Source organism: Musa acuminata, chromosome BXJ3-4 (genome assembly GCF_036884655.1).
Source record: "Musa acuminata AAA Group cultivar baxijiao chromosome BXJ3-4, Cavendish_Baxijiao_AAA, whole genome shotgun sequence".
NCBI lineage: Eukaryota > Viridiplantae > Streptophyta > Magnoliopsida > Zingiberales > Musaceae > Musa > Musa acuminata.
The window spans coordinates 47,753,947-47,778,110 of record NC_088352.1 but is presented as its reverse complement, the minus strand read 5'-3'; the positions used below and the strand labels follow the sequence as shown (position 1 = coordinate 47,778,110).

The following is a 24,164-nucleotide window of genomic DNA, read 5'->3' as shown; positions in this document are numbered from 1 at the left end:
TGTACATTTGTTGCGTCGCTGTGCACAGTGACAAACATTCACGTGTGATCATCATCCCTGTGCTGAAAACTAGCTTGTTGTTATTGACCATGGCAATTGTTGTCCACCTCGTTGACCAGCGACTTGCACCAAAAGTTGCATACCCTTTGACTCGTATCATAGATTATCATAGCTAATAAAGATTGGGGTTCGGTGGTGTGTGCAACATACTAAACCTAATATGTTTGATGATTAGGTTTCTGTATCAAGTGTAATTTAAATCAAGTTGCACTTCTCGTAATGTGGAGGGTGGGTTCAATAATCATGACATCGGCAATACAAGAGTTGACTACACTAAAAATGGCGGATGTATACTTAGTAAAGCCACAGACATGCAACCCAATGATATGGGAGGAGAGCAGTACATATTAAATATTGGGATGACTTCACTCCCCAATTGTGGGCTATACAGATTATTATTGTTGAACAATCTTTCGGTATATCTGGACTATATATATATCAAGGTTAGACCGGAAGAAAAGAAATAATTGAGACATTAAGAGGAGCAATACAACACCACATATATAGCACTCTAAGACTATCAGATTAATGAAAAGATATTGCGAGGAAGAATCATAATGAAACAGGACCAAAGCATTTTATTCATAGATGGCTAGCTAGCTTCATGATTGTATACATTGAAGACGTATATATGAACTTCCTGTGAAAGTATTCTATGGAAATGCAAGGCTCTAATCAAAAGAGGTGGTGTTTCTTCACCTCTTCAAAAACACAGTCTTCCCCCAAGATAAATCAAAAGGAAAAGAAAAGAAAATTGAAACCAGCAAAATCATGAGAGGATAATGAATGAAGTGGCTGGATCGGCAGCAAACATTATTTCTCTTGTTTTGCCTTCATGTTCTTCATGAAGTCCTTTATTCTCCTCAGTGCAACTTCCAGTGTTTGCTGGCTCATATTAGCAAAGCAAACCCTAAACCAGCCTGCTTCCGAACAGTGGCAGGAAGAGCCTGGGGATATGTTAAGCTTCGCCTCGTGCACTATCAAGCTCCAAAGTCTCAGCTCTCCTTCCCTGGTGGGCTCTTCGAGTAATGGTGCCAGATTCATCCAGCAGAAGAGCCCAGCATTCCCTGGCAAGCACTCGATCCCGGCATTCTTGAGACCTTCGGTGATGAAATCACGCCTATTCTTGAGCCTTTCTCTGTTTGTCTTCAGGTAGTTCTCGGTGAACCCTCTATCAGCCAGCATCGAAGCCAACATCCTCTGAGTCTGAGACGAGACTAATGTGAAGCTGGACATCCTCCTAGCAGCCGTCACCATTCTATCGTTGTACGAGTAAATTGCTCCCACTCTAAATCCAGGCAGGCCAAGATCCTTGGAGAGGCTATACACGATGTGGACTCTGTCACAATCTTTGTAGCCGCGAGCTTCGACAATCTCCGCGACGCTGACGAACTCATCGGAGGAGAACACGGAGCCTGAGTAGATCTCGTCTGAGATCAAGTGGATGTCCTTCTGCGTCACAAAGTCTAATACCTCCTCGAGTACATGCCTTGCGATCGCGGTGCCCAACGGGTTCGATGGGTTTGTGAGGAGAAGTCCTCTGACTCTAATCTTCATGCCTTCTGCTTTCACGTATGCATCTTCTAAGGCCTGGAGAGTTACTTGGAATCCATTTGAGCTGCTACAGTGGACCGGAATGATACGAACACCAGTTCTCCATCTTAAATCTCTGTCAAACCTGGATTAGAAGTGGTTTTCCTGTTAACCTAATTAAGCCAAGATTAACAAGCGGCACTGTGAGGTGGCCGTAGCTCTTACCCAGGATAATAAGGTGTTGGGATCAGCAAACAATCTCCGGGATCTGCTAAGATGAAGGTGAGTAGCTCGTTTGCGGCGGTTGCACCTGCGGTGAGGACGATGCGTTCGGGATCAAACTTTGCCCTGCCTTCTCTTATCTGTTCCATAAAAGTTGCCATTTCCTGCAGACACAGTTGTAGTCGAGCGTGATTCTCTGAAACAATTACGAACGGATAAGCAACACAATCGTTCCCAGGTTATGCTTATTGCCTGTCTAAAAGTTTGTAGACCATGGTAATCTTGAAACAAAGCGTTTTCTCTGAAGCCGGAGATACCACATCCCCAGCCGGATGCTCCCGGGTGCTGGTCTAAATACTTCTCCAGTAGATCAAATGAAACCTGAGAAAGGCCACAAGGGCACAGTCAGGCAAGAGAAATGAAGACAACTTCTTCTTATGCTAAAATGAGTATGCATCAGTAATAGCTTACTTGGTTCTCTGCCAAACCCATCTGAATGACCCCTGCAGGGTTGCTTGCAGCATCATAAGGGTCTTCATCATAAGCTTTCCACCCAGCAAAGTAAGGGGAGTCCTCCCCGTGGGTGTTGGAAGTTGCCACTTCTGAGAGTGGCACACAGGACTCAGCACAATTAACCATTTGTTTGGAGTTCCAAGTTAGAGTTGCCGAGGGAAATGAACGAAGTCAAAGCAGAGCCTCCCGAGAGAACTCCCCATTTATGAGTGCCAAAAGGAGTCTCAAACTCTGAAACAAGGACATAACAATGCAAGGCAGCTAATGATTGCCAAAGGGTCTGGCAAGATCAAAGTCTTATCTTTCGGGACAGCTGTTGCCCTGCTGCGGTTTAATAGAAGCTTCCTTTTTATCCCTCATTTTCCATGATAATTTTTGCCTAGAAATGGAGACAATGGTGTTCGCATTTCTACCTTATATACTATTTTAAGCAAAATCACTTAGTCAACCCATATTAACGCAATGATAGATCTGTGCATGGAGGAATATATCAATAAGATGAAGCATGCATGCTCCTCCTAAATGACCTAATCCCTGGGATCAAATTAAGAACCTAAACTTAGCTTGTGGAGGTGTTAGGTCGTAGATTGCATGGGAAAAAATCAACGTAACCTCGCAATAGATTAGGATGACAAAAGAGAAGGCCACAATGGAAATCCACCACATGTTAGAAAATACTTATTCTTTGGTCATAGAAAAAGATGTATCATCCAATGGCTCACAATACATTCATTCATTCTATTTTTTGCTCATCCACTGTCGTTAAGAAGAGGAGTCGGATAACTTTTCGCCTCGAGATAACCTTCATTCTGTCTCTACAAAGCGTAGTGATACGTGATATTTAGTTGATAGATAGATAGACAGATATCAGGCTTGAATCCATGTAATGTCATGAATGCAGTTTAATGTAGCACCTCAACAGATCACTGCAACATCATATGATGGCTGGATACTTCAATGTATGAAGAGGTAGGTGTACTCCAATATGTCATGCTGACTTCTTCTACGGAGGTGATATTTGTGGTCCTTGTTAGAGTTCAGTCAACAAGACAATGAAACAATACAAATCTCCCGAGTTCAACCAGAAAAGAGTAGCAAACTGACACAAAGAAATATTGTATTTAATGCCTGGATCTGCCCTTCTCGAGGGATCCCTCAGAGAACCAGCTAAACCAATACCAAGTCATTGACTGTGAACCATGAGCGGTGACTTTAATAGGGGCTGCATGATCCTCAACATCACTATTTTATGTGGCTGTTGGAAATATGCGACCTTCAACTCATTCTTTATCGAGGTCTGACAATTCTTAAGATGTTTCAACACATTTATAGCCAGATATATATCGTTTGCCTCGATTTTTCTGCTCATCTCATCCTGCAACAATTGGCATCTCAACAACTGCGTTATCTAAGATGGTATCTGTGTGGTCTATCTATGCCGATTAATCACTTCATTGGCCTGTTGATGTCTACAGCAATCAATTCTGATGTCATGCAGTGATCTACTTGGATTAGAGGCTTGCCAAGATCTAGTTGGTGAAGTTTGATCATCAAGTGTTAGGATTATTAGGTTATGTTTTCGTCAGCCTTTATATAGCTGTTAAAATCAATGATGGTATATATGCTTTGTGGAAGGTATCGATGGCGATAATTGTATCCTTTTCATGTTGTAAGAAAACCTTTAAAGACAAAGTTTTCAGCTTGCTGCCTTGTACAATTCTCATCAATTGTGCGCATGAACAGTTTGGAGATGTTGTTCTTGAAAAGAAGGAACATGCCAAATTTTCCTATTCAATGAAAATGGAATCTTCACATAAATCTTTAAATCCTTCTTTATCTCAATAATTTTGCCAAGGAGATCTCTTGGGCGTGCATCGAATCGGACATTCTCTATGCTAGAGGATCTGTTTGGCTAAATGTGAGAATCAAATCGAATGAGAGACTGAGAAGATCGAGTCGGTGAGTATAATGTCAGTGGCCAAAATAAGTGGAGGAAGATGAATGCGGACAAACATCTCATTCTAGCAAGAGATGCTCTCTCAATTTAGTTCATGAACTATGGCCACTCGTTTATCTGCGGCTGAGCCAATGCAATCTCCATGGCTGGAAGAGATATGCTCTAAAATAATGAAGGCACCGCCACCACCACCACCGACTGCCATTAAGAAGTGGACGAGTATATTAACTCTGGTTAGCAAATGAAGCATGAGAAGAAAGAAAGAAGAATATGAGAGCCAAGGATGGAATCCGTTCTTCATCTTGCTCAGCAGAACAGTTCTCCATCTTACATCTCCACATCGATCGAAGAACATTTTTCCTGTGTTCACTGTCGAGGAGCAACATCATATAGTCTCGGATCACAAAACAGTTCCTAGTGCTGCTAAGTTTTGTGGCTTCTGCAGTTACTGTCTAAAGAAGGACATCATACTATCTTGTGCAGTCAGGCACACCAAAGATGTTATTAGAAGATTACACTTATTTGTAGATTCCTATCATGTAGATGTAGTCAGTCTGTTCTAAATATATGTCAAGCTAAAGCTATGTGGCTGCTGCGAGTTGCCATCACATTGGTTTAACGACTACGTACATACCATTGCATGCATCGCAAGAAACACTAGCAATTGCATTAGCAGACAGGAGAAGATTAATTGGTGAACGTGTGATGAATAGATGCTTTACGTAACTGGGAAAGATCTTGTGGACGTACGTCATTACCATCTCATGCAACTGCACATGCGATTTGCAAGATCACATGCACACAAAACAACCTCTCTTGTTGGAACACATGAAGGCAAGCAAGGCCATATGCTTGTTGCGGGCGTACTTGCCATGAAATCTGAAGCTGAGGCTTCGTATCACTTCAGAATATTAATTGGGAGGAACAACGAATCTGAAGGAAATGTAGGGTTGTCTCTGTGTTCCTTCTTCCTCATGACATTTTATATGCTATTGCATCAAAGAATAGATTGACTTGGATTCTTTCCCCTTCTTATAACCCTGGGATGTGTGGTCTCGCCATAAGACGCGTTGTGGCACAGACCGCCGTCAGAATCCTCATGCCCAAAATGCATTATAGGTTGCTAAATGGTCAAACGCAGTATCAATCTCAAAACCCAGCTAGATTTCAGCGCACAATTGCAGGTATGTTCTTAACAACTTGATTTGGAGTTGCATTAGTGTTCCGATTAATTCTTGTGAGCTTTACATTTTGTTTGCGCCCCTTCTTTTACATAATGAAACAAGATCTGGTGAACTGCATGGAAAAGAGCAGGGAAAATATAATTCAAATCATAATTGTAATTGATTTCAGTGGGATTTCAGGGCCTCGTTTAAATTGATGCTGTACTGGAATCCAAAGCCCACGGATGAGAAGAATGTAGTCCGTACTTTGGGCTGTCCAATCGATGTGTGCACAAGAAATTGTCATGTATTTTTCCTTGTCTTCTTCCATTGAATCCCAAGCTAGCTTGTTCTTTCTCCATCTCTTTCATTTTCTCACGTCTTTGAACTCAAAAACAATTTTTTTTCTCAGTGGGGAATCAGAAACACTCTGAAGATTTCATCAGAAGAAAAAGAAAACGTTTTGAGGAAATCTAATCAGATACTTGGAAATCTGTGTATAGCTTAGCTGTACAGAACTGAAAGCCCACCGCAAGAAATTAGGAAGATGATTCAGTAAGGTTCTTCGGTCATCCCTTCCCTTCTGGTGAATGGAACACAAACCAAAGCACAGTTATACACGATTGTGCGTCGAACGGTGTGCCCTGTGATAGGCAGGCAGGCAGCCATTTTGGCATCTCTGCGATTGTTCTCTGCAGGGATGAGCATATCATATGCACTTGTGTCTTCTGCCAGTTTGCACCACATTTTGATGCCATCTCTTTGTCAACAATCTGCACCAGTCTTACCACTTGTATGTGGATGAAAGGATCCAACTTCATGTTACCTTTCAGTGGTAGTTTATGGCACAGAATCGATGCAGCAAAAGCAGACATATAGACAATTCTTAGATTGTTCAGTAACCATACAGGTTAGAGGCATTGCACAATTTTCAACTGCTGATGGCTTGTGATGCTGTTCTGTATCTCAAGTATTCTCATCTTTCGGTGATCGGAATCAGTTCTTTGGACTTGTGACAACCAAAAAACCAATACTGGGGGTCACAGATTCACAGAATCGATTCTTGATCATGGAAGCATGGAGAACAATAGACATGCATAAACATCACAGACATTGGAGTATACTATGAACATCTAACAAGCTTACTGATGCTAATGAGTTTGTATCTCGCAAATTCCACAGTAGGGATGTAGTAACAGTGGCGAACTAGTCATCCGGCAGAGTGGACATGTCATGCTTATCCTCTCAGCTCGTTAGATGTTCGCCACTGTTTGTGATGTTTTGGGTTATCATCATTTCAGATAAGACTACAAGACGAACAACTCAAGTGAGTCCATGGAAGCCAGTTGCAGTCAAGTGTCATGCGGGTTGGTGTTGTCGAGTGGATCTATATTTAAATATATGTATGCGATGAGCAAAAGAATAGGATTGCATCAAACCAAGTAGCAATGCACCGTGTCTGGTTTTATGCATCTCAATTATCAATCCAATATGAACTGAATCAGATTCCATGCGATCCATCAACATGTAGAACAGCAATTTGTGGATCCATCGACATGCTAGCCATTGAAGCAAATAAGTGGTTAAGTATAATGCTTTGCTTCGACGCTATCATGATTATAAATTAATGATATCATGGTGCTGTCAGAGATCTATAATTTCACCACGTAAGACTGTTCCACCGCAACACAGATCCCATTTGAAGAGAATAGATATAGCACTTTAACCACATCATTAGCATTAAGATTTGCATGAGTGGGTTAGTAGTCAGCACTCAGCAATGGAAATCTCTGGAGCGACACCCGAGCCTGCTGCGTTATATATTCCACCGCACCAGACCACCATGCACACAGATAGAGAGAGAAGAGCAAGACAGCGCCGAGTGGTTGGAATATGTTCTTCGTTTTTGTGTACCCTCCTAATTCCATGTTTGTCTTTCTTTTATGTCGTTTCGTTTGAAGGAGAATTTATGAACCATGGATTGATGGATTCAGAGGCTGCTTCTTCTTCTTCTTCTTCTTCTTCTTCTTCTTCTTCTTCTTCTTCTTCTTCTGTCTCTATTTCTTGCGTTGTATGAATCCAAAGGTTTCTTTGTTTCATGCTCAAACATTCCTGTCGAGTATCTAAACACACGACAAGATTTCTTCAGTTGAAACAGCAAAAAGAAGAAGAAAAATCCCGACTTTGGCTTCGACATGGTTTGAATTCTCAGACTGCAAGTTCTCTTCTCAGTTGATTCCTCTGCAGCGCAAAGCCAGCCAAACACAAGAAACAGGAAGGAAAACTGCATCAAGATCTCACCTTTGGGGAGGAGAAACCGGCTGTGGCTCTTCTTCTTCCTCCAAAGAATGCAGGATTCGACGGCGTCGGCAGCAGTTCAAGCGGCAGGGCCTCGGTTTCCCGAGCAAGAGCAGAATCTGAGGTGCCCCCGGTGCGAATCCACCAACACCAAGTTCTGCTACTACAACAACTACAACCTCTCGCAGCCGCGTCACTTCTGCAAGAACTGCCGCCGCTACTGGACCAAAGGCGGCGCCCTCCGCAACATCCCCGTCGGTGGCAGCACGCGGAAGAACTCCAAGCGCTTCAACGCCTCCTCTTCGTCCTCTGCTGGGTGCAGTATCAAGCGATCCAATCCTCCTACGCCCCTGCCTCGCCTCCCTGACCTCCCCAAGCCCGAGCCCTTCTCTGTTCTCTACCCGCCTCTCGACCACGACCGCCACTTGCTCGACATGACGGGAAGCTTCAGCTCGCTGCTGTCATCCGACGGGCACTTGGAAACCTTCCTGGGCAGCATCCATCCGGCGGGCGGCGGTTGCGCTACGTCGTTGCCGAGCTCGAGCAGCGTGAACCGTCGCAGCGTTCGCGTTCAGGGGACGGAATCGCCTAGCCAGGCCGGCGACATGTCGACGCCAGCTGTGGAGAACGTCGAAAGACTGGAGACCGATTCCGAGTGCTGGTCTGCGGGGTGGACGGATCTTGCCATCTACAATCCAGGTTCGAGCATGCAGTGAAAGAAGATAACTTGCAACATAAAACTACAAAGATCACACTTTTTCTTGTTCGTATAGTCTTCTTTTAATGCAATTTAATAGATATGTTCATACGGATAGATACATAGTGATGAAGAGATGGATTTCCAGGTTCCATTTCCCTGTCTAATCTGTTCGATCTTAGTGAGATTGGTTTTGAGAGTCGAAGTTTTCTGTGTTGTGCATGTGGTTTCGCATTGGTACTCTGATTTCTTCAGAGGAGAATGTGGATGCCTATTTGGTTCACAGATTAATGATGCAGTGAAGGACATTAATCTCCAGTAGAACAGCCAGTGTCTGATGCATTCAGAGTCATATCCTGCTGCTTTTGCACCAACAATAATGGCTGATTCAACATCAGAATCCTAAACAAGGTAGCTGCTCAAAGTCTACTATGGCTCTTTGTTCCCAAGTTGGAGTGCAAAATTGGCCTAATATGCTTGCGTTAATGATAGCTGACTCACATAGTCATACAAGTAATATCATTATGACATGATCCTGCTGGCACTGCACATCAATCCCCATAATTAGATGTCAACATTGTTTCATATGCCAACAATTGAACAAACTAGAACAACATTGTTTTATCTCATCCCACTGCTATGAAGAAAGCTATGATTAGATACAACTATAGAGAAGGCATTAGAGCTACACTGGCATCAAATTTCCTTATCTATGTTTTCTTGATCTTATTCATTATCCTGCATGTGTGAGGAGGCATCACAGTTCTCTTGACAACAAGTGGTGACCAAGAATCAAGAATCTTTGTTGTGCCTCCTTTTTCTTCCTTTGCCTGGTTCTTCTTCACTACGAAGAACCTGAAATTGAAACCAAGAACAAGCTACCAAAAAAGTTAAAGCATCCTCAGCAAACTGACATAAGATTCTTGAGAAAGAAAGGATGAAATGCCGCATGCATGCTTGATTATGCTAGGAGAAGGCAGAGAGCATCCAGGAACACCAACAAGGAGATATCCATGCCAAAGCTGGGTTTTATCTTGGATCAGAAATAAGCTGCATTCACATGATGAGCATAGAGATAGATTCGGAGATTATAATTGTCTAATAATATTCACAAGCTGTGATGAAAGCGCCAGTCAGATTCACAGATATGAATTGCTAGGTTCTGATCGAAGCCGGGACACAATTCAATGGAATGAAGTAACTCAGATATTGGTTCAAATGTATCTAATCTCATTGAAATGGGAACATCCTATCAACTTTTTGTCTGCAGAATACAAGATCATAAAATATAAGTTTAAGTTGGGGTTCTGATTACATGCATCGAGATAAATCTGTGAACATGGCTTTGTGATACGAGTACAGCAGCACAAATGAAGCGTCCACAGGGTGAGCATGCAACATCACATTGAGAAATGGGAATCACATCAATCAATCCTTCATACAATTAAGATCCAACAATTTCTGATGTTTACAGATGCATAGGCCTAAAAAAGCTGAGATTATGGTGACAAATCGAAGAGAGGAAGATGCATGATAAAATACCTAAAGGAATCACCACCACCCATACACCACCTGGGTGCATCTGTCCTTGAGCCACCTGAAGCTTCTCCTCAGGCTCCCCTTCATCTTTCCCTCCACAGCGTAAGCCTTGTATCCCGCCACCCTCTTCTTCCTCTGTAGCTCGGGGTCGCTGAGGCTCCATCCACTCCTGGAGGAAGAGGAACCAGAGGCGCTCTTCCCCTTCTTGAGCTTGATCTCCTTAGGGGCCTGGTTGCTGCTGTGAGAGGAGGCATAGGATGCGCTGTAGCACCTGAGGTCCTGAGGGCCAGAGAGAGAAGGCTGAGGCCTGCTCTCATAGACCTCCATCTCCATCCTCCCATCCCCATAAGACCTTGACCTGTAATCCTCCATGGAACCAAAGGAGAGACCTTTCTACCACTTTCTGATGTATTGATAAAGATTGGTGTTGGAGAGGATCTGTCTTCAGAGTTTCTCAACTGGGAGAAAAAGCTGAGCTTTTCTTCTTCTGCTTTTAGCTGCTTCTGCTGCTGCTTCACTTTACCATCTTTTTGTTGTGCGTTCTGAGTCAAAGGAAGCAAAGTGGGGTGGGGGAAAGGGGGTCAGAAGTGTGATGAAGGGAAGGTGGTCCAAACAAACAGATGCTCTGAGAGATTATGTTGGAGTTGTTGCCCATGATTTCCAGCATGACAACCAATGAGCTCAAATTTCTGGTTAGTTGCATGTAATTGTTAATCAAACGTGCTTCATTTGATTGGAGAATCTAATCCAGTTGTCCTTTTCTTAGGCAAATCTAATCTAGTTGTCCTTGTTCTAGGATTTCTGTTGCTAGAAAAATCTACTATGTTATGCAAAATATAATACAATAATGCAGCAGAAACATTCTCGTTGCTATACTCTTTACTGAGAAGTATATATATATATATATATTGTATATTATAAGTGCTTACACACAGAGGAAACCCATCGAACACAATTTAGCAAGCACAAACTGTGGCAATAATCAACACAGCCCATTTCATTTACACAAGAGAATGCCACAACACTGGCTTTCGGAACTCTGATTGATTAAGAGGAACAGTGACATGCTTGTCCTACTTAGCCTCTCTGACTACTTGCACATGGATCTGTTATGTGCCCACATCACTGGTCTGGCCATTCATGTCCTGTTGCTTCTCTTGTGTGGTAGGTGTGACTAATCCTTGTCCTCTGTCTACCTTGGATCAACTTGTGGTTGTTGTCGGTGGCATTTTCCAAGAACTGCACGTAGTCCTCCACTCTGAGGAGAGAACACGAGCGTTGATGTCCAACCTTGTCTCCTCCTTTCATTGATGTAGATGGTCTTTTCCTATGGTCTTCTATGATCTTTATGTTAGGAGGAAGAAATGAAGGCTCATGGTGGTGATGCATCACAAGCAAGACCAACTGATTCACAGTCTGGATTTACCAATCAAGATCACTTGGATGAGAAGCTCATAATTGGATGAGTCGAATTCTTTTGTTTCACACTCAAATGAGCGATCTACAACAAAAAGTACAAATGATATTTATTTCATGAACGAAAAAAAGAAGAAGAAAAATTCAAGTGCTTTGTGATCGTTCACGAATCGCAAAGCATCACGTTCTTTAATGTAATAACCTTTCTACTGCTTAGCACGATCGCTAATATATTGAACAGTCATTCGTTCTTAGATTTGTGATCGTTCACGAATCTCAAAGCTTCGTGTGTGTCAGTAACCACGACTGCTTGATCACATGATCCCAGTTTTATTGAACCTATGTGTGATCGTTCGCGCATCTCAAAGCACCGTGTTTCCCAGTGTGGTATCCAATCAAGAACCCTCCAACTGACATAATCGGCCTTTATATTGAATCATCCTTCACCGTTAGATTTATGATCTTTCTCGAATCGCAAAGCACAGGGTTCCCCCGACGACGTATTTATAGACCCCTCGCCCCCTCGCTCTTGAATAGCCGCTCCTTGTGGTCTTCGATCCGGTCAGTGGCGACCCGATCCATCTGGTACTCGTCTCCCCCATCTCCTCTGCTTCCTCCGCCGGATGGTAAGAAGTCCGTCTCGATCTCGATCTCGATCTGTGATCTTGTTCACCTTTCCGCTCTCGAGTTCTTTTAGGGTTCTTGAGATCTTCAGGGTTTTGAGATCTCCCGTGTTCTCTCTTCTTTTTCTTCGCCTTATTCTTCTGATGGAATCGTGTTAGGCACCGAAACCGGTGACGAGCCCCGTCCCCGTCCAGTGGTACCCGGCGCTCTCCGCGCTGTTGCTCATCGGCGGCCTCTTCTTCACTGCCTTCTTCTTTATGTAAGCCCTCATGTAGACCCCTCTTTTTCGTCTGTTTCTTGATTTCTTTCTTGTTGATGCAACCTTTCTCGATTTCTTCTTGTCTCGATGTTAAACTGTAATGTCTTTCTGTATCACGCTTGTGCATTTGGAGTCATTAAACAAAGATTTGAGAGAAATATGAGAGTCCTGCACCAAATTTACCAAAATTAGTTGAGAGAATCGATTTTATGTATACGGGCTACAATCTTCCGCCGATGATGGCTTCGCATACCATAGGGTAAATATCCTAATCTAGCAAAGGATTTACGGTTAGATGTTATTATTGGATCTTGTTTGTGCTGTCAGCTTTCATGGAATGCGTTGTGCGCTTGTTGTTGACTGAGAGTCTCTTTGTATTGTTTGGCTGCAAGATTTCTTTTGGGATCTTTATTAGATAATTTTTTGACGATATATAATACGTAGAGCGTTACTTGGTTTATTGGAGAACTTGTGAAACCTAACATATGACCTTTGCCTTGATTCAACAATATGACAAAGTGAAAAAAGATTGAAGTGGATTTTCCTCGGATTGCAGTACTTAGTCATCATTGTGATTCAGATAGATATCACCTCAGTCACATATGAAATGTATAGATTGATTCTTTTCTTATAGAACCAGTAGATTCATATGGACCCAAATTTTATTTTATGTTACTTATTATGTATATAACCCAGTGGTTCTAGTTGCATTTCTGTCATTTGGCAGCACTGTAGTGAAATATTATTTCACTGCTATGGGGCTGCAAGAGTGCGATTTCACATCCATTCCCTTTGCTGTTCATAATTTGTTTGTTCACTTGCTAATCTTAATTGGAAGCTCCACAAAATCATATAAACCGCCCCTTTTAGTCTTCATTGTGTTTTTTCTTGGTGATTTTGAAAAGAATGTATAGGCGTTGTTCAGGTTGCTCTTGGTATATTATATTATATTTTAGTTGGATTAATTTATTTCTTGGGAGAATGACTAACCAAGTTATTCAGAGAAAGGCAATTGTGTTGAAGATATTACGGTCATAATCGTCAAGTAAAATTGCTGGTAATCGAGAATATGATCAGCTGAGATTTGATGTTAAACTTGTAGCATCCAGATCTTCATAAGGGAAAACAGGAATGGCATGTGATGGTAAGAGTAGGTGGAATTCGATGACGTTTTGGATAGACCTGTTTTGAGGTTTTTGTTTTAAGATGAATCTGAATATTCTATTGTTGAGATAAAAATCCCTGTCTTAGAGCAGCGTCGTTGTGTTCAAGGCAGTGATTGCTTTTGCTTCCTAATTCTCTTAGGAACTATAGTGGGATATAATGAAGTTTGCTCCCTAATTTTCAATCCACGGACTTACAAAGATATAAAGGAGGTAGTAGCATAATTTGTAATTTCCCATTAGTTTTACTGAGGAATTTAATGGCGGGTTGGATTTGTATGTAGGGACAACTGAGTTTCTACATGATCCATCTGATTAAAGGACGACTATATATGACTTATTCTGTCATTGACTGTACTTAATTATAGGATCAGTACTTCAGACTCTTTGAATCAGGTCGTGACAGATCGTACTTCAGCAACTCTGTGTGCCTGTGGACTAACAGGTTCCTTGATGAGGTGCTACCAGGATGATGTTTTTGGGTTAGATCCACACTAGAACCGCTGGTCAACCTTGGGCTTGTTTCCTTGCACGTTGACAAGGACATCAAACCATTTCAGTAGAGAAGAACACAATGTTCCAGTAGTCCCACATTGATAGTTGATTGCTAATTGAATAAATACATTTAGCTAGATGAGACTACTGTCACATAAGATATCTTCAAATGCAACATAGTTGATATCTTAATATTTGATTTCGGGACTGCAGTTCAGAGGATGGAACAGAAATTCCCTATAATACTTTCATGTTTAGGTTTCGATTTTCAATTCTTATTGGGTTTGCCTTTCTTATCATTGCTATTAACAAGAAATCTTGCTAGCACGTCTTCAAAATCAACCTTGCTATACCTTTATCTATGATTAGGAACAATTGTTGACTTGAGTAATTTTCTAACCAGGTGTTACAATTCAACACTTCATTTGAAATTGTAGAATATAATCAGACTTAAGTAATTGTAGATCTTACTAGCCGTATGGTTTTAGAATATAATCAGACCCATACTTATATGAAATTGAAGCATGCAATTGACAGATTGGTGTATGAAGGAGATTTCTACTTATTAATTAAAGTAGAGTTTGTGAATAGTGGACCCTGGTTCTTCTAAGAGTTTGTGAATAGTGACCAGTGTTCTGTTCAAATATGAGGTTATGACACATTGAAGTGAAATGGCTTTTTTTGTAATAGCATAAAGTTCAACCATCTTTGAATTGTTTGTCTTCCCAGAAATTTATTTCTCATGCAAATTCAGAAATTATGTATATCATGAGTTGGATTTGTTTGATTGAAATAAACATTCAGGGTGTGAGGTATTACATGGGAGTAACTGTAGTTCACAAATAGCCAGTGTTAAATGTTAAGAACAGTTTGTTTGGCTTGATAATCAATTGTAAAACCAGCCTAGTAAAAATAACCTTGACTACGAGGGGCTTTGTTGTTGATCTTGAGGGAAATGGAGAGAGTAGTATTTTTGTGCTGTGGCAACTGGAGTTTATGCTATGAATGAATAACAATCTTGGTGAATAGCTGTGTTTTGATTTAAAAATTATTGCTTAAGAGACATGGAATCGAGGTTTAAACTTCCAAACCAATATTGATACTCATATTGGACCATATTTTGTGCCAATACAGTTTGATATCAGTCGGTGCCAAATGTTAACTCCTAAAAACCTATATTAATTTTTTTTTATTTTTCTTCAATAATGAATGAAAATTAATTTTTTAAAACCTATTATGAACTTTGTATCAAAAACACATGAAAAATTTTACAAATACATGAAATCACATGCTACTTTATTGCCCAAAATACACAAATTAATACCCAAAGAATTTGCAAATACATGGATTTTATCATGATTAATGGGGCAACTACTATCATAGAAACAAATTTCATGTTGCCCAGGTTCATGATTTCATATTTTAATTTTAAAGAAGGCACGAATGATATGACATCTATATTGATAGATTACATGCTATTATTGAATTATTCTTGCAATAGTAGGGTACGAGACCCTCATGCATGTGGGTAACATTATACATTTACTTGAATGATCTAATATATGTACAAATTTCTATAACATCAAGATATCCTATCAATCTCATATGGTGGAGACTATACCCAAGGGTTGCAACATGGATTAGTGTTGCATTAGGAGATTTATGGTTGAAATCAAATTCCTCTGTGATTGCCTTACATATATCTCTCTCCTTATCTGGCATATAACAATTATCAATCTTGGTACATGAGGAATGTCATTGGATGGCCTCCTATTGAAAGAGTTGAAGAAACCCCAATGCCCTTGCTCGGGGTTGGGATGGGTGGGTTGACTGTCACGACCCGGCTCAATGGGATGATAAGCCCATTAACCTAATGAGTCCAAATTATTAGCTTAAAATGCTTAAACTCATCTTAACAATAGTGGATCATTATAAGTCAATCCCAATCTTTATGTACTTCTAATGTGAGACTAAATCATAGTGTTACAATCTCAACACTCCCACTTAAGGGCTCGATGCCCTCATCAGGGCTCAATTTAACTTGGATCAAACTTTAGCATAATGCATATGAGGTCTATTCTGATGTTGGTTCTATGTCGCAACATGCCCTCTAGCCCAGTACACAAGTAATTCTTTCCTTTTCAGGCCACTCACCATCCCATGAGTCACGACTCGGTTTGATGGGATAATTAGCCCATTAACTTATTGAGTTCAAAACATTGGCCCAAAATGCCTATGTCTGAGTTATCAGCATCCTCATTAAGTCTTTAAATCTTTGTCCACTTCTGATATGGAATTAGAACTAAATCAGGATGTGTGACACTAACTGCCTTATATTAGCCCTCTGGTTTTGTTGAATGTGATGGATCAGCAGCATTAGTGTGGTGGTGCTATCATTGCAAAGGTTGAACTAGGATGAATTGAACTGATTATTTTCTTATGCATGTGATGGTGCTATGATGATGCATGAATGACGACAGCAAGTTCGGGTCCTCATCAACATTGTCCTCTTTCGTAAGTGTTCTTTGTGCATCCATCATGGCAGAAAATCCATGGCCAAATGTTTCTCATTGGATGCATTGCCATTGTTGGCAGTGCTCCATGTGACATATGTGCTTCCATTTCAGATTCATTTTCCATGATAGCGGTGTACAAATGTGCTTTAGCGTCATATATTTGACTATATCTAACAAGAAATTAGCTTTTTGAAACTAAATTGATGCATATATTTAAAATAATAAACATGAATCTAAAATAAAACTAAGCAATGCCCCATATCTTGCTTTGTTGGGTTTGAGTCTATCTTGCTCTGGAGAAAAGGGTCCAGATTTCTCGAGGTTGAAGCTTAATTCGTTTTAAATTGAAGCTTGATTGAGAAAGATCTAAGAGTGAGATCCCATATATTTATGTTCTGTGATGTGTATTTAGTCATCTTTTTTGTACGAGAAAGTATAGAATTTTGGTTTTTTTATTTATGTTCTGTGATGTGTTGACATCTTGGATTGCGTTGAACAATTTTGGGAAGCACTCAAAGCTAGGATGGATTATCTGTGACATACAGTACTAGTATATTTTGGTTGGGAACTTCATTCTCTCTTGCTAATTATACATGGCACATTTCAGCTATGAAGCTACTTCATCCACTAGGAACCGCAGCCTAGCAAAGGAGGTTGTGATTGCTGCTGTGGCATCCACTTTCTTGGTAAATTTAAAATGATTCAATTATTTTCAATTATTAACTGGTGAGAATGATTCAACTGATCACGGGTCCTCGTCTGCTGCAGGGTTTCGGATCTTTATTCTTGCTCCTTGCTACTGGAGTCTACGTTTAATTCTTGGTAACTTGGTCATGCATTGTTGAATATGAGCGGTGCTGAGACTTGGTTAATAGACTTTTTAGTCGCATGCATTTTCTTCAGTCACCAGGCGGTGCTGAGACTTGTAATGACAGTAGAGACGTGATTTTATGGTTTAGTAACCAAAGGGATTGTAGTTGGCTCGCATGAGATTTTTGTTATTGGTAGTAGGCTTTAGGTAAGCATGACTTTTTGGTATTATTTTTGTTGGTATTCTTTTCTTATTCTTGTTTGATTTCTTTGGGAGATGTTCAAACGTTACAAAGCATAGGCGGACAATATTCAGAAGTTGTAAGTATGGGTTGCATGCCTAAGATCTCACCAACTCGGCAGCTCAGCTCAGCCCACCATAAATAGACACTCTTGTTGTACAAGGTCTGAGAGAGTTGTTTGTCCACCATAAATAGAATTTGATTTCTTTTACTTACTGTTATTATATTGTTTGTGAAATTTAGTCAAACAATAATAAATGGTTTTATAACAGTAGAATAATAAATGATTTTATAACAGTAGAATAATAAATGGTGCAGCTGAAGACTGCTTGGATTCTGCCATATTTAGGGTTCCATCAAGTGTCCTGATGCTCATTTTGCCTTGGGTACGAAGCAACCTTCAAGGAGATGAGCAAAAGGATCATCATATCAGCGCATCTCATCAACACTCTTCCTTTGCCTTGATGTCCGAAAGGATCATCATATCAGCGCATCCCAAGACCCATGTAAGCTATCATCCCTCAGTGCGATGCTACATAGAAATGAAATGGAAGAGGAGGCAGAGTGGTGCCCAAGGAGATGTACAAGTAGCACTGCACTTTTTGCTGATTGCAATCTAAATCCAATGCCGACATTCATTGTATCATATCTTCAAAGCATTCATTGTATCGTATCGTAGCCATAAGAAGCAGCAAAGCTGGCATTCTAATATAATGTTCTTCCACCTTCCTCTTTCAGAAAACTACCATGGGGAATGAACCCATGGCTTACGGTGTGATGACGTGATGCTTACTCTTGGTTTACTTTCTACATAGACACAGATATTCACATGGAGATGAGCAGCCATGAGAAAGTGAAAACTTGGGGTTGAGCCACTTCACTGTAGTGGCCTGCTGTAAACAGAAACCTAATCTACCTTAATAGAATTTGGAAGAAGAAGAAGAAGAAAAAGAGGAGGAAGTAGTAGGTTAACCTTTTTAAACAATTATTTGCTATCATGTGTATGGATGCGTACACAACAACCTTCAAGTAAAAAAAAAATCTAATTAACCTTCAAGGAGAACAAAACTGACTCCTCAGGTCCAACAGAAAATGTCCTTGCATCTTCCAACCATTGTGAACAATTGTCATAATATTACTACAACCACAAGCCGTAATGTTCTAATTATTTGAAGTCAGACATGGATTTTGCCTATCAGTGAGATTTGCATAACATAATATCTCTAATTCAATCAAGAGTATTAATACTTTTTATTACTATTAAAATGTTCTTATATGTCTTGCTAGTTGTTATATCATCACTAGTACTAAATGACTCATCTCACCAAACCATCATAATCATAGATTGCCTTTGAACATATTCACTGGTACTAGAACATTTCTTTTTCTATATATTTTTTTGAAGTAATACCTCAGCAATCCTCATTTCAAATATACAATTTTTTGGTACATGTTTTTTAACCATCCAGCATTCAAAACTCACAAAGTATGACTAGCCTAACAACCATCTTAGATATTTGAATATTTAGTCCAAGGGCATCGATGATCACAAAAAATCATTGATGCCCCTCTCCATCATAACTACCTACTTTTCCTCTATGGATAATATCTTTATCAATTTTTTTCATTTGGTTGAACAATAGACCTAAGATACATAAAACATTTACTAATACAAACTTTTTATCCATCTATCCTCCTAGCTGCAATATCAGTTCTTCCCTTATTATTACTAAAATTCGATTTATATACTTAATTTTATTCCTACTTAATATAAAGTCTTTAGTTTCTAAGATGAACTTTTTCGAGAGATCAAATTTAAAAATTCTATTTAAACTCTTATCAACCAAAATAATATTATCAACAAAGATCAAAAGGTACTATCCTTCAACCAAAACCAATTACCAAAAGAATAAGGAATTAAAAATGATCCTTGGTGTCACATAATTATATAAAACACATTCCTCAAACCTGATCCTTACAACCTAGCTTATCATAAAAAAACTACCGTAAGCCTTATATTTTAAAATTAAAATTTTGAGCTTTCCACCGAGCGTTATATCTAGCTATTACAAATATTCACAAAATTTCTTATATTTATATATTTTTTTCAATCTTTATAGGCATGATCTATAGTAGTGATTGTCATTTGAGATTTCTCACATCACCATCAACTCTCTCTTGAGATTGTATTTGTACCTTTACATTCTACAAGGAAATCCATTGTTACTCTCCCCATCATAGTTCCAATCCTAGTCCACATTGTATTAATATTATTCTACCTGATGCCAAACCTCCTATTTTTCCATCCAACACTTCTTTTACATCTTACTTTAAAAGCCTTTACACTGTTTGCTTTAAAATTTCACCATCTCATTCTATAAAAACTACTATATTTCTTCTCTTTTCTTATCTAATACATATATTTAAAACCAACAATCTACATTGATTCACCCATCTTTTTTTACCAAATCTAATTTTATACATGTTACAAGTAATTTTATCAATTTCGTGAAAAAGAAAAGTCTACTTGACTGATTACATCCCACCCTTGTCAGCAATCAAATGCCCCTCTCTCCTTGAAGTGAATATTAATTATTATGAGATAATAAGATATGCATAATCTAATATCAATCCACCCCCTCTTTGTTCCTCTCCTTTCTATAGGCGTCATCCACTTATTTATATTCACCATGGTATTCCTATATGATCATTCAAATATACCTCAATGATTAATTTTCAAATTAAAAGTATCCCTTAAAATATTTTATTTAAAATTTTCTCAGAATTTTCTTTTGGTGTAATCATATAGTTCAATCTTAGGTGCATAAGTACTTATTTACGTTTAAAATATCTTATTCTAATGCAAATTTTAATGCTATAATTCTATCCCCAACTTTCTTTACCTCCACAACGGTATCCATTTATCCTTAAGATCCTTCTCTACAATAATACCTACACCAATTATATATTTAACTATTAATAAACCAAATTTTATATTTAATAATATCAATCCCCTTATATTTTTTTTCAACCCAATTAGCCTATTATAGACATATTATGTTAAATTTTCTTATATACCATATTGTTAGTCGAATTTTATGTTTTGGACCAACTACTTTACCTGCACCAATATAAAACAATGGGAAAATCCTTTCCTGTTTTGCATCATATCTGGATATTAATATGACCTTCCAACCAATCTCCTGGTCCATTTTTTCGCATTTAGAGACACCCATGTGGTAAAATTGCCTTGTGTCACTTCTAGATAACATTCCTATAGTAAAAACAATTTAGATCCATACTAATGAATTTTGATGAAATTTTACTGGCTGTTAGTGGCCTACTATAACATTCAAGCTTGAGATTGGCAATTTACAGTAGTTACAACTTAATCTACTTTCAAAAATGCAAAGACCTCCAACAAAAAGGATGAGAAAAAAGAACAAGCAAAAAAGATATAGAAGAATTCCAAGGCATAATACATGTGGTATTGTGGAGATACCAAACAAACACTTGAATGGATCGATTTTCTAGAAGAAACAAGAAAGCTACAAATCAAACTCTACCGACTATGTCAAAATTGTCAATTTAATGTGAGACATGTCAGCCATATTATATGAACATAGGTGTTACTAAAATGCAACTACTATAAGAAAGTAAAGAAACGCTCAAGACTTATTTATTTGGTTCAGATTACCTCATATGTAATGCTAAAGTACTTTAAGTACCTTGAGTTTTTCACATAAAATATTGAAATGTGAAGTTCCACTTGATTATTTCCATTGAGTTCCACTCCCACTCTCCTCTAACAAGGTTTTATATATTTGTTCAGTATTTGTGCAAATGCATAACAACATGTATTAACACACAAGAGGAAGTAAAGCAAATTCCACATTTTTCCTTGCGGTAAATTTTTTGGTCACTTGAGCTATGCATAGTGAAGTATATTACTGTTCATTATAATCTCGATACCACTGGGAAATATTACTTTGATGATGTTGAGATTTATTTAAGCTCCCAAGCTAACAATAAGAGCAAATTAAACAAATAAATTTCTTGATCGAATTAAAATAGGCAAACCCATACTTTGTCATACAAAATTATTAGAACCCATAAATTGCCTAGCAAACAACTCCGAACTTTATTTAAATGGGAAAAGTACGAAATTGCTCTAGGGTTCTGAGTTCCAATGACTCTTTGGCTTATATGTATCTTTGAGATAGAGATATCTATCTAAAATGAATCAGAGTACCCTCCAAACTGAACTCTTTTCAAGCATAGATGATTTGAAGGCTGTCTCCTTGGTTGCACGGGCTAAGCATATAATTGATAGGGCATTTATTAACACACTAGCCTTCTAGATATTTTTTGTATAAATCCTTCTCTAAATTAAGTTTCCCTGGATCAAGACATTCACATCAAATTAAAGGGATGATATCAAATCCATAGCCAATTACAAGATGTTGCATCATCTACCAAATATCTTTCTTAGTTGAAACTCGTGCTTGCATCCTATATCATACTGATGGAAGCAATTTAGGTGATTTTATAGCAGTTTTGCTCTATAAAAGCAATCATATATGATGTTAATCATGGCAAAGCTTAACAATAAATAAACATCATCATAAAGAATTTAATTTCTATATGCAAGGGGGAAAAACCTATTTATAACATATGCATGAAACTATAAACAACTTACTTAGGAAGTATTCACTTTCCCCATCGGAAATATCCTTTGTCAGTATGACATCTCATTTCAAATACTAGTTTCTCTCTTGTAGCATATTTCACATTATGCCCTTATCATATATCAAACAGTGAGTTCTCATCAAGCAAGTGATTTAGATATGTCTACCAAACGGTATTCATTAACCAATAGCCGCTTAGTTCAAGAAAACACGTCTGAGTGTGAACATTAATGGCATTTCTTGTTGAAAGAGAGTTTCATTCTGATGACCATGCAAGAACTATTCCCGAATCAGAATCCGTTCTGATTCCTTATTTGTGTATGCAAAGGGTTGGAAGAAATTACTAGTCAGTAATTATTTTATCATTTCTTGCATCCGACATTAGAAGAATCATAAACAAACAGCAGTTGCTACCATGTCTCATGCAATGACCATCTTGAAATCAAGATCTGTTCTATGCTCATACTTACAGGCAAGGGTTGGCAGTTCCTATTTGGTTTAAACTCGTAAGTTAACATTTCGCCGGTTAGAACACCTTAATTACCCTCTTTCTTGTAGGGAAAGAGCCATGTAAGCGAACACAAATTGTTGGGAAATTACGGCTTCTTGTTGTTGTTTTTGTTCCCAATAAATCAAGATTCAAGATCGGGAACTCGAAAACGTGAGTAAGGAGGAAACCCATAATAAGAGAAAAAGGGAAGAGAACGGATCTCACCGCGACAAGAAGTCGGGATCGGACGGGAACCAGGCACTCCGGAGCGCAGCCCCGCGATCGGAGCGGAGGAGAACCCCATCGAGGACGCCAACGACTACGAGCACCGCGGGCCTCGACTCCGTGCAGCCGCCACTGCCAGCCTCCCCTGGCGTCGAGGTTCTTGGGTCGGAAGGTATGGAGGGATTCCTCGCGCGGCCCCAGCGTAAGACGGTGCCGATCCGCCGGGGCCGGCAGAGAGGAGGAGGAGGAGAATGTGGCGGGAGGGCGCGATCTAGGGCTTTTTGGGAGGAGGCGGTTTCCTCCTTTTTCTTGATGACGTCGTTGTCGTCGTCGATGCAATGGGATGAAAGGGGTGCGGTGGCAATTCGGTCACTAACACATGGTCGTAGTTGCACGGAGAAGTTGAAGCGTGAATCTTGATGTCTTCTGGAAAAACGCGAATCTTAATGCATCACGGCCGGAAGGGCAATTTCGTCGCTTTATTAGAAAATATTAAGAATATTTGGGATTTATCCCTCATTTTGTCCTTGTTTCGGCCAAATTACATTTATAATTACATGTTTACTCAAATCATTAACAAAATACAATTGTAAAATTGTTTTTCTGTGATTAAACTACATTTATCCTTATCAGAATTAAATTTATCCATTAATTCAGTTGAAATAATGGTGAGGTATTCTAATCCATCAGGATCTATTTTTGAGATAATAATCAGAAATAATCCATAAATACTTGAAAATTGTACTGATACTAGGAAAGAATCAGGACATATTTGATTCATCATCATCATCATCATCATCATATATATTATTTATATGCTGCATTCTATGTTATCTTCTGAATGACTTCCTCCTTTGTTCAGGACTCCTATCACCATCTGCGACAGAGACTCGCTTCATGAAATTGATTTATGTACTGTGGTGTGAAGCTTTCACTTATAATAAATTCATCTGAACGTTGTCTCCTGCTGGATTCAGGATGACAAATCTTCTGACATATTGCATCCTCTCTCTGTATATGCTGGAAGCTTAATGAAGCTACACAGAGTACTGTAGCATCGATGCATGATGGATCTTCTGCCAATCAATTCCCATCATCTGTAGACTTCAGTCGAACATAAGGTTTCAGTTGCATTTAAGAACTCAATGGTGGATGGACCGAAGCAATCACTAGATGCCATGAGCTGAGGTTAATACCATGATCTATAAACATTATACTTGAGAGGAGAGAGAGACCAATGACATAGTTGAGTTC

General features: G+C 39.3%; 4 protein-coding genes and 1 long non-coding RNA gene across 8 annotated transcripts; 2 read left to right on the top strand and 3 right to left on the bottom strand.

The window, feature by feature from the left end:
- Positions 1-618: 618 nt before the first annotated feature.
- Positions 619-2,476, bottom strand: LOC135635585 (1-aminocyclopropane-1-carboxylate synthase 7-like). Its single transcript, XM_065146762.1, has 4 exons — positions 2,287-2,476; positions 2,068-2,196; positions 1,819-1,979; positions 619-1,738 (listed from the first exon to the last, which is right to left on the bottom strand). Exons 1-4 carry the CDS (start codon positions 2,452-2,454, stop codon positions 874-876), a joined length of 1,323 nt encoding a protein of 440 aa, XP_065002834.1. The 5' UTR covers positions 2,455-2,476; the 3' UTR covers positions 619-873.
- A 3,162-nt stretch (positions 2,477-5,638) lies between these two features.
- On the top strand, positions 5,639-8,612 carry LOC135635582 (dof zinc finger protein DOF3.1-like). The gene is made up of 2 exons (XM_065146758.1): positions 5,639-5,755; positions 5,861-8,612. The coding sequence occupies exon 2, from the start codon at positions 7,797-7,799 to the stop codon at positions 8,460-8,462; it is 666 nt and encodes a 221-aa protein (XP_065002830.1). The 5' UTR covers positions 5,639-5,755; positions 5,861-7,796; the 3' UTR covers positions 8,463-8,612.
- Positions 8,613-8,988: 376 nt separating this feature from the next.
- Positions 8,989-10,592, bottom strand: LOC135635583 (uncharacterized). Of its 3 annotated transcripts, none has more exons than XM_065146760.1 (2): positions 9,986-10,592; positions 8,989-9,321 (listed from the first exon to the last, which is right to left on the bottom strand). In XM_065146760.1, the coding sequence occupies exon 1, from the start codon at positions 10,352-10,354 to the stop codon at positions 9,995-9,997; it is 360 nt and encodes a 119-aa protein (XP_065002832.1). In that variant the 5' UTR covers positions 10,355-10,592; the 3' UTR covers positions 8,989-9,321; positions 9,986-9,994. The 3 variants fall into 3 exon arrangements, with proteins under 3 accessions (XP_065002832.1, XP_065002831.1, XP_065002833.1); XM_065146759.1 differs by having other exon boundaries at positions 8,989-9,298; positions 9,986-10,590; XM_065146761.1 differs by lacking the exon at positions 8,989-9,321 and adding an exon at positions 9,328-9,493.
- Positions 10,593-11,872: 1,280 nt separating this feature from the next.
- LOC103982303 (uncharacterized) lies at positions 11,873-17,496 on the top strand. The gene is made up of 4 exons (XM_065148952.1): positions 11,873-12,024; positions 12,181-12,281; positions 17,063-17,141; positions 17,224-17,496. The coding sequence occupies exons 1-4, from the start codon at positions 12,022-12,024 to the stop codon at positions 17,269-17,271; spliced, it is 231 nt and encodes a 76-aa protein (XP_065005024.1). The 5' UTR covers positions 11,873-12,021; the 3' UTR covers positions 17,272-17,496.
- Positions 17,497-17,810: 314 nt separating this feature from the next.
- LOC135636853 (uncharacterized) lies at positions 17,811-23,370 on the bottom strand. Of its 2 annotated transcripts, none has more exons than XR_010496067.1 (2): positions 22,911-23,370; positions 17,811-18,314 (listed from the first exon to the last, which is right to left on the bottom strand). It is a non-coding gene; the product is annotated as an uncharacterized LOC135636853 (long non-coding RNA). The 2 variants fall into 2 exon arrangements; XR_010496068.1 differs by lacking the exon at positions 17,811-18,314 and adding an exon at positions 21,547-21,906.
- Positions 23,371-24,164: the final 794 nt, after the last annotated feature.